At 34.6% G+C, this 14,762-nt stretch overlaps 3 protein-coding genes across 3 annotated transcripts; all 3 read left to right on the top strand.

The window, feature by feature from the left end:
* The first annotated feature begins 40 nt into the window (after positions 1–40).
* On the top strand, positions 41–7,074 carry LOC105635309 (RING/FYVE/PHD zinc finger superfamily protein). The gene is made up of 10 exons (XM_012218364.4): positions 41–1,178; positions 3,913–3,999; positions 4,097–4,228; positions 5,200–5,331; positions 5,531–5,596; positions 5,691–5,801; positions 6,236–6,328; positions 6,450–6,483; positions 6,729–6,799; positions 6,889–7,074. Exons 1-10 carry the CDS (start codon positions 177–179, stop codon positions 6,964–6,966), a joined length of 1,806 nt encoding a protein of 601 aa, XP_012073754.1. The 5' UTR covers positions 41–176; the 3' UTR covers positions 6,967–7,074.
* Positions 7,075–9,681: 2,607 nt separating this feature from the next.
* On the top strand, positions 9,682–11,594 carry LOC149493415 (GDSL esterase/lipase EXL3-like). The gene is made up of 5 exons (XM_089725630.1): positions 9,682–10,054; positions 10,260–10,390; positions 10,490–10,723; positions 10,824–11,073; positions 11,326–11,594. Exons 1-5 carry the CDS (start codon positions 9,763–9,765, stop codon positions 11,517–11,519), a joined length of 1,101 nt encoding a protein of 366 aa, XP_089581756.1. The 5' UTR covers positions 9,682–9,762; the 3' UTR covers positions 11,520–11,594.
* Positions 11,595–12,345: 751 nt separating this feature from the next.
* LOC149493414 (GDSL esterase/lipase At5g63170-like) lies at positions 12,346–13,924 on the top strand. Its single transcript, XM_089725906.1, has 5 exons — positions 12,346–12,613; positions 12,710–12,840; positions 12,921–13,139; positions 13,225–13,480; positions 13,586–13,924. Exons 1-5 carry the CDS (start codon positions 12,346–12,348, stop codon positions 13,747–13,749), a joined length of 1,038 nt encoding a protein of 345 aa, XP_089582032.1. The 3' UTR covers positions 13,750–13,924.
* The last annotated feature ends 838 nt before the right edge of the window (positions 13,925–14,762 follow it).

The raw sequence follows: 14,762 nt of genomic DNA, 5'->3' as shown, positions 1-14,762 counted from the left end.
ATTCCGTGTTGGAAATCACACGTAAGACGGTTTCCAATAATTCTTCGCGTAATCGTTCACTCCTGATTTACCGATTCTTCGTCCACCGTCCCTGCTTCTCAAAGCTGAAGGGAGCCATTACTGATTGCCTTCGATCTCTTTCTGTGAAAGGAAATTGAGAACGATCAGAAACAGCTATGCAGCAAGGAGATTATAATTCATATTACCAGTATTCTCACCTTCAAAACCCTAACCCTGTTCCTAACCCCAGTTCCAATCCTAATCCAAGTCCAACTTTAATCGATCACCACCAGAGCTCATACGCATCAGCACCACCATTCTCCGCCAGCTACGCTCCCTCCGATTACTCAGTTTATCCCCCTAATTATACTCCCTATCCTCAAAATCCTGATACTGTTCCTCCCCCTCCCACCGCTCCCTCATACACCCCGCCTCCTCCGCCAGCGTCAGCAACGACGGCAGCCTTGAAGCCTAATAGTCTGCAATCTTCCTTCAACCCGCCACCACCACCTCAGCAACCGTCTTATCCTCCTTATGATTCGCATGGGTCCTATCAGCCTCTGACCACTCAGCAATCTTATTATCCACCGTATGATCAGAATCCGACGGCCTCCAGTTACGTACCTCCTCCACCTCCTCCTTCAATTGCACCAAATCCTAACCCTAGTACCAATCCACCATATTCCTCATCGTACACTGCCCCGCCTTATAATCCTATAGGATCTTCGGTGCCACCTGCATATGATAATCCATATGAGAGTTCTCTAAAGTTTGACCACAGCGTTGGTTATTTTGATGATAAGTATGGAGGTTATAGTCGCAGCGGATCCGATTTGGGGTCGGATCTATATGGGAAGCGAGCAGAGAACAGGTACGATCTGGGCCGAGAAGATGCATATGGTGATGGCGTTTATGCTTATGAAGGAAGCAAGGTGGAGCCATACGGAGCCAGGGGCACTGCACCGAGATCATCAACGTGGGCCGGGTTTGATGATTATGGGAGAGCGATTAGCTTCCCTTCTGGGAAGGACTCGTCAGTTGGTTCAGCTTCTGCTAAGATTGTTCGAGCGGTACCAAAGGCTGAGACGCAGCAGGACGTCAAGAGTGGGGTCCAAAAGTTCAGGGTTAAGCTGTTGGCTGAAAGCGGAGGCCAGAGCACCATGGATGTGCTTTGCCAGGTACGGCATTTCTTCTTCCTTTAATTTTGGTAGTTTTGGTTTTATTCGCACAATCATTACATTCCTAGTCATATTTCTGATTTTGTAAACACAGTTTTGTTGATTTATGGTTTTTGTTAATAACTTGATTGTAATTCGTTTCTGTTCCTTTGCTTTACTTAAGAGTAGAGTGTTGGATTTGGATTATGTTTATGTGACAACATATGCAATTAGGTATGAATAACATATCAGGAACTGACTGTTCAGGTTAGAAAAGCTGCTTTCAATGAACTTTCTTCCCGTTACATAAATTGATAAATGCGATAAGCTGCTGAGTAAATTGCAACTCGTGCTGTAAGTTTTTCCATTAATAGTGCCATTTACATTTTGGAACCAATTCTTTTGCAACTTCTACAGAATTTATATTGGGAATAATACTTCATATTTTTTTATGTCGAATACCTTGTGGATATATGGAGGCTTAGTCCATAAAAGAAATGGATTCCTATCATTCCTTAAGTCTTATCTGTCTTGGTGTTGATTACATTAGATTTTTTTTTTTTTTTTTTTTTATCTGATCACAACATGTGGAAATATTGGTGAAATTGAGAGGTAGATGTCACGTGTGAAAAGAAAAGTACTTGATGATTGTGGGCATTTTAGTCTATATATTGTTTTATTTCTTTGGTTGTGAATTGCCTCCAAGTTTTGCGCCTGTGATGGAATTTCCCGGTTATATAAAATGACACAATTAACTTTTTGGAATTAAAATGAACAATTTTATGGTCCATTTATCACAACTTTGCAATTATGACTTAACCCATAAAATTTTACGGAATTTATTTGTTTCTTGAGAGGTGTGTTATGGCGCTGCTTGACTTAGGGTAGTTTTACTGCTATTTACGGTGTTTTTATTTAGTTATTCAGTTTTTTATCATGTTATTTTCAGTTTCTTTGTTAGTGGCTATTAGTGGGGTGGTTAACTTATTGTAATGGGTAGTTATTAGTGGGTAGTGGGTAGTTTTAGCTTTACATTTAGTTGTTTAAAAGGCTGTTATATCAGGAAAAATGTAAGCAGAATTTTATGAAAAGGTTTTGAGTTCCTAAAACTCAGAGATTGTAGAGTTCTCTCTTAACGAGCTCTAGGAGATTGCAGATTCTCTCTAAGTCTGTCACCATTGATAGAAGGAAGAAAACTCCTTCTAAGATACCCATCTCAAACCCGATTCCCCTAATTCAAAGACCCATAACTAGATCCAAATTTGGGACCATAACAAATTGGTATCAGAGCCAACAGTTATGGGCGAATCTGTTCAAGACCAGCTTACCAAACTCTTCAATTTACTCTTATCTGAGCAGCAGGCCAATCAGACCTATAATGAGAAGGTTGAACAACTTCATGCCAAATTGGATGCCATGTCTTTTGACTTGGAATCCATAAAGAAGGGGCTGACTTCTTCAATTGCTGAAAGTCAAGCACCAAAAGCAAAGGGTCCAATAGGTTCAGCCTGTCTAGAATCTCCTAGGGGCACTACAACTGTTTCGAAATTCACAGAGTTGGAGGTTCTTGGACCACCTATGAGGAGTAATAATTTACGAAAGTTGGCAAGATTGGAACAACCTAAAACTGCCGCAGAGCGAATAGTTTTCCAGCAAATGTTTCAAGTCTCAATAGTTGTGTGTACAGAAGATAGAGCGGAGCAAAAGAAAGAAATAATCAAACATCAATTGTTAGCACAATTAGGGGGTCTTGCTTGTGATTTGGCAGCTTCTAAATGGGAAGGGAGTGGGAAGAAGCAATTCGAGAATGACATAGAGGAAACATTAGAGGAGCCATTTGATCCAGGCATATTAATTAAATATAGAAGCACAATAAACAGCTCCTTATTTAATAAGGATTTTGTTTGCATCACATTTTCATAAGTTGAAGATTGCATGTCATCCATCCTTTGCGCTTGAGGACAAGCGCTTTTTCGAGGAGGGGTGTAATGTTATGGCGCTGCTTGACTTAGGGTAGTTTTACTGCTATTTACGGTGTTTTTATTTAGTTATTCAGTTTTTTATCATGTTATTTTCAGTTTCTTTGTTAGTGGCTATTAGTGGGGTGGTTAACTTATTGTAATGGGTAGTTATTAGTGGGTAGTTTTAGCTTTACATTTAGTTGTTTAAAAGGCTGTTATATCAGGAAAAATGTAAGCGGAATTTTATGAAAAGGTTTTGAGTTCCTAAAACTCAGAGATTGTAGAGTTCTCTCTTAACGAGCTCTAGGAGATTGCAGATTCTCTCTAAGTCTGTCACCATTGATAGAAGGAAGAAAACTCCTTCTAAGATACCCATCTCAAACCCGATTCCCCTAATTCAAAGACCCATAACTAGATCCTAATTTGGGACCATAACAAGGTGCTAGAGCAGAATATTTTTCTATGTAGTTTTAGCTTTACTGATTTGATGTTAGGGCATCGCTGAACCAAGCAAATCGTTTATAATTAGCTCAAATTTATCATACCCATTATGATTGATTTGTGGACTTTCAGCTTAAAATAAATTTTAAATGTTGCATTGACTTATGAATGGATTACGATAACTTCTCTATGCCACTGAAGTTCGAGCTATCTTTGTTCTTTGAATTCTACAACTCCCACCGCTTCTTATCTTCCCTGTCCTCCCTCTCCAACCCCCCCCCCCCCCCCCCCCCACTCTCTCTTGCATTTGTTGGATATATTTTTGATATGATTACATTTCAATTTTATTTCAGATCGGTTTGGATGGAATCCGTATGCTCGATCCCAGTACCAACCGAACTTTGAGAATATATCCTCTTGAGAACATAACGAGATGCGAAGTGAGTGGTTTCCCTTCCCCCTTCCTTCTCATTCTCTTCTTGTTTGAATTTTGAAATGTAAGGGCATAATATTGAGCTGTACTGTTTTCTAATGTAGGTAACCGATTCATCTACCCTTGCATTCTGGTCCAAGAGCTCTGTGGATATTGAACCAAGACGTATTAGATTGCAATCAAATAGTTACACTACAAACACTCTTCTTGACATTGTGACAGCAGCAACTGTGCAGGTGAGCTCATAGGGAAAGTATTTATTCATGATGTTACCCAATTTTACGTGACAACTAGCTGTTGTCTTTTAGATACTTGCAATTATAATCATAATTATAACCTGGCTTCAATAGCAAAATTCAGGGATTAGAGTAATTTCAGACAAGACATGCAATAAGGACATATAATTGTTGAAATTTTAATATTTAGAAACTAAATTTTTAATAATAGAACTGATAGTCTGGTTAAACATGTAGGCCTTCTGTTCCGTGTATGTCTAAGTATTGAATTATGGAATTTTGATTTGTTTTTGTGCGGCAATCACAGATAATGGATAAATAACCGTTGAATTGTCAAGACTTTGGTGATGGCTTTCCCAGTTGCTGTCTCATATTGATGATAGTTAATATGCCATTGGCATGTCTTGATATTTTCAATGCTTAAGATCATGTGGCAGGCTAGTTTTTATTATTTTGTTTTAAATGTTATTTCTGAGTTTTGGAGGCAATGCGTTGGCTGTTTCACTGTGTGATAGAGGTAAAACTCAAGTCCCCTATAAGTTGAAGAAGGCTTTCTTTCGCTGTGTTCAAGGTGGTTCTGAAACTGGAGAGAGGGGACTTACATTTAAGATTGTGAAGATCATGTTCCTCCGAATTAGATTTAAATTATTAAAAAATGAAAATTGAAGCCTCTGCCTGCTCATCCCTGGTTGGCAAGGGGAGAGTGGACATTGATTACCTTCTCTGAAAAGACCAGTCTGTTCTTCGAGATTGGCAAGCATGCTTGTTGATGCTCTAATCTTCATAACTCTTTTATGAGGTTACAATTGAGGGAACTTAATATTACATTTAGTATGCTCTAATTTTCCTATGTTTCATACTTCCAAATTTCCAATAGTTAATTTATATGCAGGGCCAGGGACTTTGTATTTGATTTTGGTTGTTGATATGCAATAATTAAGCGTCAATTTTTTCCCTTCCTTAAAATGCAGCTCAAGGAGATGGGAGGAAGCAGGAGGCCTCCTGAATCTTCTAGGACACTTGAGCAGGCCGCAGAGAAGAAGAAAGGGCTTGCTGATTGGATGAACTTGATAAAGCCAGGCAATGAGGAAAAAGATCATTGGGTAAAAATAGATCTCCGAGATATCGATTTTTTTAAAAATCATTTTCATAAAGGAATAGCATGGGTGGTGGTTATTGTTAATTGTTTCTCCATGCATCATATTCAGTTTTCCCTGCTTGTATATTAAGGTCTTTTTTCTTTCTGTTTTTATCTGTGAAATTTTATTAGTGTTGCTTGCGTTGCTGTTATTTTATTTTCAGGTCCCTGATGAAGCCGTTTCAAAGTGTACAGCATGTGGGACAGATTTTGGGGCTTTTGTGCGCAGGGTAATCTATTATGGTGGTTGATCGATGGCATTCAATGTTTAAGCATGCTTTTTGTGGTGAATCTAATGTCTTTTCTCTTTCTATTGTGTGTCAGCATCACTGCAGAAATTGTGGGGACATTTTCTGTGACAAGTGTACCCATGGGAGGATTGCTCTTACTGCAGATGAGAATGCTCAGCCTGTTAGAGTTTGTGACCGATGCATGGTATGTGCTGAAGATTTATATATCTACCTTTTTGGCATTGTTGCATATTCACATGCATTCCTGAATGTTATAAATTGTGTTTGTGAACTTTAGCTTCAAGAAATATTGATGCCTCCTTGAGGAACATCTGCTGTGTCAAGGAATGAACAGTTTCCTCCTATTGTTTGTAGTTTTCTAGTTTCTGAAAATGTCTTACATCAAATCCTGGCAGTGTGTTTTCAGAGGTTTACTCTGTATACCATGGGTTTATTTTGTTGGCTTTTTAACTTAGGAGGAAATATTTGGAGAAGAATGTTTTTGTTGGAGGGTGGGGCACTGGAATTTATGGAAGCAAATTTTATATTGAATATAGTCATGGCCATGCAATTGTCTAAGTTTTTATGTGAAAATCATAGTTCTCACTTAATAACTTCTTTATTGTTTCTATCGTTCAGGCAGAAGTGACTCAGAGGCTAACTAATGCAAAAGAGGCAGCTAGTAAACCTGTAGGACTGCATTCTCATGAGGATCTTGCGAGAAAGCTTCAGGTAAACAATATATTATTTTAGGCATCTTGCTGTCCTCGCAAGGTTGGGCCCTAAGTAAGTTATGTAGATTGTTTAACTTGAATTTTTGGTTTTGATTTTTCCAATGGTATTTTTGTGATAGGAGGAAATGGAGAAAAATCGCAAGGCATCATCAGGTAATCTTGTTCTTTGAAGTCCATTTTTCATTTTCTGTGTATAGAGAATCAATGTTTAGTTCTGTTTTACAGTTTAGCTGAACTTAGAATGATGGAAGAGCAAGATTCCCATGTTAACCACATTGTGAAGTGTTTAATTCTCAAGTCCATTGGTGCTGTTAGGATAAAGTTTTTGCCTGTTGTTCCCAAATTTATGTAAGGTAATCTGTATCACTGCTTCTCATACTAAGAGTCCACTTTTTCAGGATCCAAGTCGGACGGATCTGGAAGACGGATGAAAGAAGTTGCATGTCCTACTTGCACTGTCCATTTGCAGGTTTGAACTGATTTTCCACCATGTTATAGGGGTTCTTAATCTCCCACGCATTTTTGTTTATTCATAGTGGTCACTCACTGATAATGCAGGTCCAGGTCCCCAGCTCGGGTTCCGAAACGATCGAGTGTGGCGTGTGTCAACACCCATTTCTTGTCAGTGCTCATTGACTTTGCATCTTGTTTTGCGGCAAATGATTGCGCCTACTCCAAAGTACATGAAAAACGAAATGCTATCCCAATATAGAGGACAAAGTGCCACCGGACCTGAGTTTAGAAGACCTGAGTGTGTGAGATTATGTTGGGTGAAACAGGCGCCAGAGTTGTATATGGGTTTAATTATTTGCTCATTTTCATTCACAATATGCTGCGGAAAAAATGTTGCTTGGGATTTTCTGTGGGTTTGTAATTTGGCTATGCATGTTTATATAATCAAATAAAAAGATTTATCCATCCTTTTACAATCATGAAACGGAACATGTGATTTTATCCATTCTTTTAAACTTATTATACTGCTATTTTACCTGCACTCCAGTATAAATTTTATCAATCGCTTGGCCCAGCTCTTTTCCAAACACTGAATTTGAAAGCAAAGAATTCACAAGTTAGTATCAGAGTGAGACTGGTTAAATCAAATTCCCTTCCAACTCGGCTAAACTTTGAGTTGATATATTTTTAAGTGTAATCATAAAATAATCAATCATGCAAAAGAGTTATTTAATGAACTCCGGCCAACTAGAAAATTGTCGGATGTATTTAATGCATATATAGTTGATTATTGTTTTATGACACATTAGTCATCTTCATCCTTGATAACTATACCAACAACAAGGTTCCAGATTCTACTGATTGATTGCTATTGCACTAGATTTAATTGCTTCTACTTAATTATTGGTCTGTTCGTCTCATGTAGACCTTTTTCAAATTAAGTTAGAACTTAATTATAATCCAACGAAATCTTAACAAATATAATTCCATTAGTTTATCAGCTGTACGATTTAATCAGAATTCAGTGAATGTTATTTCAAAGAGAGGATTACTCCTGTTGTCTAATCCATAATATTATTTTAGTCCATTTTGCCTCAAATAAATAAAAAGAAAATAATTAAAGATATGAAATCTGGAGATTTGAATCACCACTGTTAAAAAGATTTTATTTAAATACTATTCGGGGGCATAAAACTACATTTTAAAAAAAAAAAAAGTCCATACATTATAGGAACTTCTTTGCAAACATGATTGCCTAAGAAAAAAAGAGGTAACTGAGATAAGAAGTACATGTACACCCTCCAATTACGGGACAACTCTTTGATCTGCCGAACCCGAACCATGCCAGTAACTGCATTACTACGTACCACTGGAGTCTTTGGTAGCTAAGTGTAGAATAGCTAACTTCATTTCCTAAAACAAGAATACAGTAAATATTCCTTAATTATAGCTAACTTCTTCGCTCTCTTTTCCTTTTTCCTTTAAGATAAAATGTTGAAAAATTGGAGATACTAATAAAAAGATGACAAAGTAGTTTTAGCAATAAGATTATTGTTTTTGCGAACAGGTTGTTCACCTACCTAGTGGCCTTTCCACTTACATATATTAACCTGCGATTTAAGCTTCCAGAAATAAGTACAAATGGCTCTTCGATTGCTTTAATCTATGAACTTGAGAAAAAGAAACGTGCAATGGAGGGTAGTCCACCAACTTAATCGCTACACAGTAAAACTTTTTAGCTTCAAACACGAGAGAGAAACTCTTTTCCACCAACCTAATTTACTTATAATAAGACAAATTTTCCATTTTTCAAAAGTTTCTTTAGTCTTTGGCACTTGTCTTCTTCTCCAGCTACAACACAGTATATCAATCTGTCTGTCCGTAGAAATTTTTCTACGTATTTTTTGGACTGGCTCATTATAGTTTTGACTTTCTTTCTTTTATACTACGAGTTAATTAATGTTATTTTCTATGTAGATTTTCTTGCATTAAGTATGGTTAGGTTTGATTTTCTTTGTTGAATATAGTAAGAAGTGTGGTCTTTTTTGTAATTTTTGTAATTTTAGGACAATAATTGAAAGTCTTAAATCAACATATTGTTTGATTGATGCCTGTAAGTTTAATTATGTGGGGTTTGTGATAAGGGCAAGTAGTTAGCTATTAATTACCAATTTCTTGCTTTCCATTTGCAACATATAGCAATTGTCATTTAATTTCCAGAAAAAAGCTAAAAATTTCATTTAATTATTGACTATGATATTTCACATTTCAATTATTATATTTTGAGTATAATCACTGATATTTCTTGAAAAATTTCGAGTTCAAAATTAGTCGGACCAAATTTAATAAGGAAAAATAAATATTTATTTTGAATTAATAAATTTTCAAGTTGAATAATTCTCTTGCAAGTCATACAATGTGATCCAATTGATGAAGTCATACAGAGGAATGAAGTAAACTATTGTTGACTAATTTATTGTAGAATATTTTTTTAGTAATTAGAAACCTGAAATTTGAAATAAAAGGAAATTAAATTTTAAATTAAAAATTTGCATATTATCAAACCTAATTAATTATCGTGTGAGAAGAAATGCATTCTGCCATAGCTAATTGAAATTCATCCTAACCAATAACAGGTAGCTCGAGTAGGTGAGATAATTAAATTAGGGTTTTATTTTCTTAATAATAAATTAGGAATAATGGAAAGGATGATGTTAGTCCATTATTTTTCTCCTGTGTATTAGTACACTTGTATGCACCAATTATAATAATAATAATAATAACATAATTTCCATTTTAAAATAATTTAATTAACAAATTTATTTTTTCGTTCATAAAAATCTTTTACTTCGTAATATATATATATATATATTGGCATATATAATTGAGATTCAGCCTTCATGGAAAGTGCCTATAAAACGATACCAAGTTACAAAACCATTTTGGTTCTATTCAATATAAGCTTAGGTATCCAAAACGATGCAGCTTCTTTCCTGTAGAATGCAAGCTTCCACTTGTTTTTCTTCTTCGACCTTGATATTATTGCTTCTGTTTCTTGTGAAAATATGGACTACAACGGCTTTGGTAAAGCTACCGCCTAATGTCACAGTTCCAGCACTTCTAGTGTTTGGGGATTCCATAGTTGATTCAGGCAACAATAACAATATCAGAACAATAGTTAAGTGCGATTTCCTTCCTTATGGGATCAATTTCAAGGGAGGAACTCCTACAGGAAGGTTTTGCGATGGCAAAATCCCCTCTGATATTTTAGGTACTATCAAAATCTCTTTTTAAAACTAACGGGTTGGATCACTGGGAGTGCACTGTATCTTCTAGATTTTACCAATGTCACGTTAGAAGGGTTTGACCTGATCGAGACTGAAGCTTGGAGACACATTTACTAAACAAAATATTAAATCTTTCTTTAAACTAATCATGGTTAATCCTCGTTAAATAAATAGTTTTGTGTTTTTCAGCGGAGGAACTGGGAATCAAAGACACAGTGCCAGCTTATATGGACCCAGAAGTGAAGGATCAAGATCTCCTAACAGGAGTAACCTTTGCTTCAGGTGCTTCAGGCTATGATCCTTTGACATCCAAGTTAACGGTATATATATTATATGTCCTCCAATATTTTTTCTGTCTCAGAATTTCTTTCTTATAATTATTATGTTAAATAATTCTCTGAAACTTGGATTTCTCGCAGTCAGTTATGTCATTAGATGATCAATTAGAACAGTTCAAAGAATATATAGAGAAGCTGAAAGAGATTGTTGGAGAAGAAAAAACCAACTTCATTTTAGCGAACAGTGTCTTTCTAGTGGTAGCAGGAAGCGATGACATTGCCAACACATATTATACTCTACGTGTTAGGAAATTGCAGTACGATGTTCCTGCCTATACCGATCTTATGCTCGACTACGCTTCTACTTTCGTGCAGGTATATATATATATACATAGAATGCCCTTTCTTTTAAATTACTTGATGAATCGTCATCTTCTTTAGGAACAAAGATAATTTGTTATTTATAATTTGCAAGAATCTATATGACCTGGGAGCAAGAAGGATCGCAGTGTTCAGTGCACCACCAATTGGATGCGTGCCGGCGCAGAGAACATTAGCAGGAGGAAGTCAAAGAGAGTGTGCAGAAGACTTCAATAAAGCAGCAACTTTGTTCAACTCCAAATTGTCTAAGAAGTTGGATTCTTTTAATATGCCTGACGCCAAGGTTGTCTATGTTGATGTCTATAATCCTCTTCTCAATATTATCCAAGACCCTAATCAATTTGGTAAATATCATTTCATTTTATACGTGATTACATCAATTTATTTCGATTTGAGTATTGGATAACCTATACCCGGTACTAGGCCACCCTTCAATCAAAAAATTTTTTTAAATTTCACTTAGTAATTTCCACTAATGTTTGGACTCCACTTGTCAAATTCAGCTGCATTTACTCATGATAAAGTGATATGATTTTTTATTTTATTAGCCAAAAAAATAATTGTAGCATTCAAGAAATTTTTTTGTCTTTTGACAGGTTTTGAAGTTGTAAATAAAGGATGCTGTGGATCGGGAAATCTAGAGGTTTCTGTATTATGTAACCGATTAACTCCATTCATTTGTTCAAATACCTCTGATCATGTATTTTGGGACAGTTATCATCCTACAGAAAGAGCATACAGAGTTCTTGTCTCCCAACTCCTCGTCAAGTATTTGGATAAATTCTTCTAATCAAGTTTATTTTACCTTTGTTACCCCAATTTTCAATAATAACAATAATAATAATAATATTTGTTTTTATTTCAATTAATTTTAATGCTATTTTGATATGAAAATGACACGTAGACTACATTTCCAGATGAACTTTACCTTTATGATAAGACGATTTGAAATATGGAATCTTGTTAGAAGGGATTTATCTCAATATTACTCCAGGCTTAACATGGAAATGTTTGTGTAAATTAAAAAAAAAAAAAAAAATCCTCATTTGAAGAAATGATAAGAAATAAATAAAAAAAAGAAGAAGAAAAACTTTTCTTGTATCGTTCGGACAGCAAAGAAAACATTTCTCTCATATCATTTGAAGAACCATCCTAAGGTTAATTGTTTTGTGTTCTTTTTCCAACTAAAATTAATAATAATAATAATTTGTGTTATGAATAGGAGGATTAGTTATGGTTTAAAGCATATCCAGAAATCAAATTAAAAACATTGGTAAAATCAAATTCATCTGTTACTATAATCGGAATATGAGAAAAAGAAATCCTCAATTTGGACAATGTCGTTTTTACAATTTTTTGCAATACAAAAATTGTCTCATTCCAATAATTGCAATAATTAACTTGAACCAAATCTCCATAATCAGCTCACCAGGACTGGATAAGGGTTATGGCGTCTGTGTTTGATTTGGTTGCCATTTTAGCAGCAATACGTGTAATTTCAATTTCCCTTTTCATACTATATTTCCAATTTCGATTTTTCTAGCATTTCTTGGTCTTTTTTATTACGGCCAAGCAAGCTAGAGAAAATATGAAATCAAACCATTTTGCTTGAAAATATGGAGTCTTTCTCGGTGATAAAAAATCCTTGTTCTGTTTCAACCATTTTGCTCCAATTTTTCGTTTTCCTTTTATTTTGTAATGCAGAGGCTAAGAATGGAACAATTTCAGCAGTTGTAGCATTTGGAGACTCAATTCTTGACACAGGAAATAATAATAATCTCATGACCTATAGTAAGTGCAATTTCCCTCCCTATGGAAAGGATTTCCCTGGTGGAATAGCTACTGGAAGATTTTCTAATGGAAAAGTTTTCTCTGACTTAGTCGGTACTTATTCTACTTTCCTGTTCGTATCATTCTTGTAGTAGTTAATACAAGAAGATAGATAATTTTTTTAAAAAGATTAAATCTTTTGTTTTATAGCGGACGGTTTAGGAGTTAAAGCCATTTTACCAGCATACCTTGATCCAAATCTGCAAGATCAAGATCTTCCAACAGGCGTAAACTTTGCTTCAGGTGGCTCAGGTCTCGACCCGATGACAGCCAGGGCACAGGTTCATACTTTTATATCCAATAATCTTACTTTTCCTACGAATTTAAATAGATAATTAATCCTTATTTTATTTTTTATCAGTCAGTCCTGTCAATGACAGATCAACTCAACCTCTTCAAAGGGTACATATCAAGGCTTAAACGTTTTGTTGGAGAAGATAAAACTTATGAAACTATATCCACAACCCTATGTCTCATTTCATCTGGCAATAATGATTTTGGATTCTCTTACATGGCTCGCCAGTATGATATTTTTTCTTACACTTCTCAATTGGTCAGTTGGGCTTCTAACTTTGTGAAGGTAATATTTTTATAAAAAAATAAATTCCCTTATGCATGATTTTGATTGTTCACGTATATTTATAAAATTAATTAATGAATTGAAGGATTTATATGAGTTGGGTGCACGAAGAATTGGATTTATGGGTACACTGCCGTTTGGATGCCTACCAATAGTAAGAGCATATAGAGCAGGATTACTTGGAGCATGTGCAGAAGATATCAACGGAGTAGCTCAAATGTTTAATTCTAAGTTATCCTCTGAATTAAATTTGCTTAACAGAAGCCTTGCTAATGCCACTGTCTTTTACATCGATGTGTACAGTCCTCTGCTTGCTCTAGTCCAAAATCCTCAGCAATCAGGTAAAAAGTTCAATATCTATTTTCTAATTTGATATTGAAGGTTAAAAGTTAAATACCCAGATACCATTTTTCCTTCTAAAAGTATTTTTATCTATGAATTTTCAGGATTTGTAGTCACCAACAATGGGTGTTTTGGCACAGGAGGGATGTACTTTACGTGTTCTGATATTTCTGATTATGTGTTTTGGGACTCTGTCCATCCTACTGAAAAAGCATACAGGATCATTGTTTCCCAAATTCTGCAGAAGTACGCCAACTATTTCTCCTGAAGAACACTAAAAAGAACGATTCTCTTATGTTTTGTTTGGAAAAGAGAGAGGAAAATTGGAGGAAGAGGAAAATAAATAATGGTTTCACTTTCACTTTCCCTCTTTATTTTTTCACTCTATGTTTGGCTATTAAAGAAAATAAATGGGTGGGAAGAAAATAAATTTTCCTCTTTTGTACGAGAAAAGAAAATGACATAATCCAAAATTACATTTTTACTCTTTACATGCATATAAATTAAACATTATAATATATCTTGCAATTAAGTTATAATTGGCTAATTATTTGGTTAATTATAATTTATTAATCATACATATTATATCTTTTCATAAATAGCAGCCACCAAATTTTAGATTTGTTATTGCTTTGCCCTTTGCGGATGGAAAATTGCTACTATTTGATGAATAATTTGCTATATAAAGAAATAATACGTTATATATGGACACTTGATTGATATAGCTGATTCATTTCTCCATAGTTGTTAAGTACAAGTTGATTTATTTATATTTGATTACAATGTTTATCTATTACTATGTAATAAATTATTATGTGGATTTAATATGTTTAATGGCAACATTTTTCGATTACTTATACGAGAAGTTCGGTATTCTTTAATAAGGAAAGAGAAGACAAAATATCTCATTTTTATTAGTAAAATTTGAAACAAATAGAAAATTACACTGGTTGTTCATAAAATTCGATAATTACATATTAAATTTTTATATGGATTATGAATTTTTTTAAAAATTTTATATTGGGTATCCACAATTTTAAATCACCCGTTTTAATTTCAAAACCACTGGTTTCATTTAAAAAAAAGTGAACCAATAATATTGACATATTTAATATATACCTTATATAGTATATAATATATTATTGTTTTTATCCAATAGAATTTAGATTTAAATAGGAAATTAATATGACCAATTAAAATTAAATTATTTTTATTTTTTAATCAAATTAAAATCTATAATAATATTTTTTTTTTATCCATAAAGTTAATAGGGGCAGTTTA

This window comes from Jatropha curcas, chromosome 9, assembly GCF_041381405.1.
Source record: "Jatropha curcas cultivar XTBG-Jc1 chromosome 9, XTBG_Jcur_1.0, whole genome shotgun sequence".
Lineage (NCBI taxonomy): Eukaryota > Viridiplantae > Streptophyta > Magnoliopsida > Malpighiales > Euphorbiaceae > Jatropha > Jatropha curcas.
This window is presented reverse-complemented; position numbering and strand designations above follow the sequence as displayed.

Excerpts from the sequence above, each read along its gene's own strand:
- LOC105635309 (XM_012218364.4), top strand. The coding sequence starts at position 177 with ATGCAGCAAGGAGATTATAATTCATATTACCAGTATTCTCACCTTCAA. Across the intron at positions 4,229-5,199 it reads TGACAGCAGCAACTGTGCAG|CTCAAGGAGATGGGAGGAAG; the intron begins GTGAGCTCATAG and ends CTTAAAATGCAG. Across the intron at positions 6,484-6,728 it reads AAATCGCAAGGCATCATCAG|GATCCAAGTCGGACGGATCT; the intron begins GTAATCTTGTTC and ends CCACTTTTTCAG.
- LOC149493415 (XM_089725630.1), top strand. The coding sequence starts at position 9,763 with ATGCAGCTTCTTTCCTGTAGAATGCAAGCTTCCACTTGTTTTTCTTCT. Across the intron at positions 10,391-10,489 it reads CTTTGACATCCAAGTTAACG|TCAGTTATGTCATTAGATGA; the intron begins GTATATATATTA and ends GATTTCTCGCAG. Across the intron at positions 11,074-11,325 it reads CCAAGACCCTAATCAATTTG|GTTTTGAAGTTGTAAATAAA; the intron begins GTAAATATCATT and ends GTCTTTTGACAG.
- LOC149493414 (XM_089725906.1), top strand. The coding sequence starts at position 12,346 with ATGGAGTCTTTCTCGGTGATAAAAAATCCTTGTTCTGTTTCAACCATT. Across the intron at positions 13,140-13,224 it reads GGGCTTCTAACTTTGTGAAG|GATTTATATGAGTTGGGTGC; the intron begins GTAATATTTTTA and ends AATGAATTGAAG. Across the intron at positions 13,481-13,585 it reads CCAAAATCCTCAGCAATCAG|GATTTGTAGTCACCAACAAT; the intron begins GTAAAAAGTTCA and ends ATGAATTTTCAG.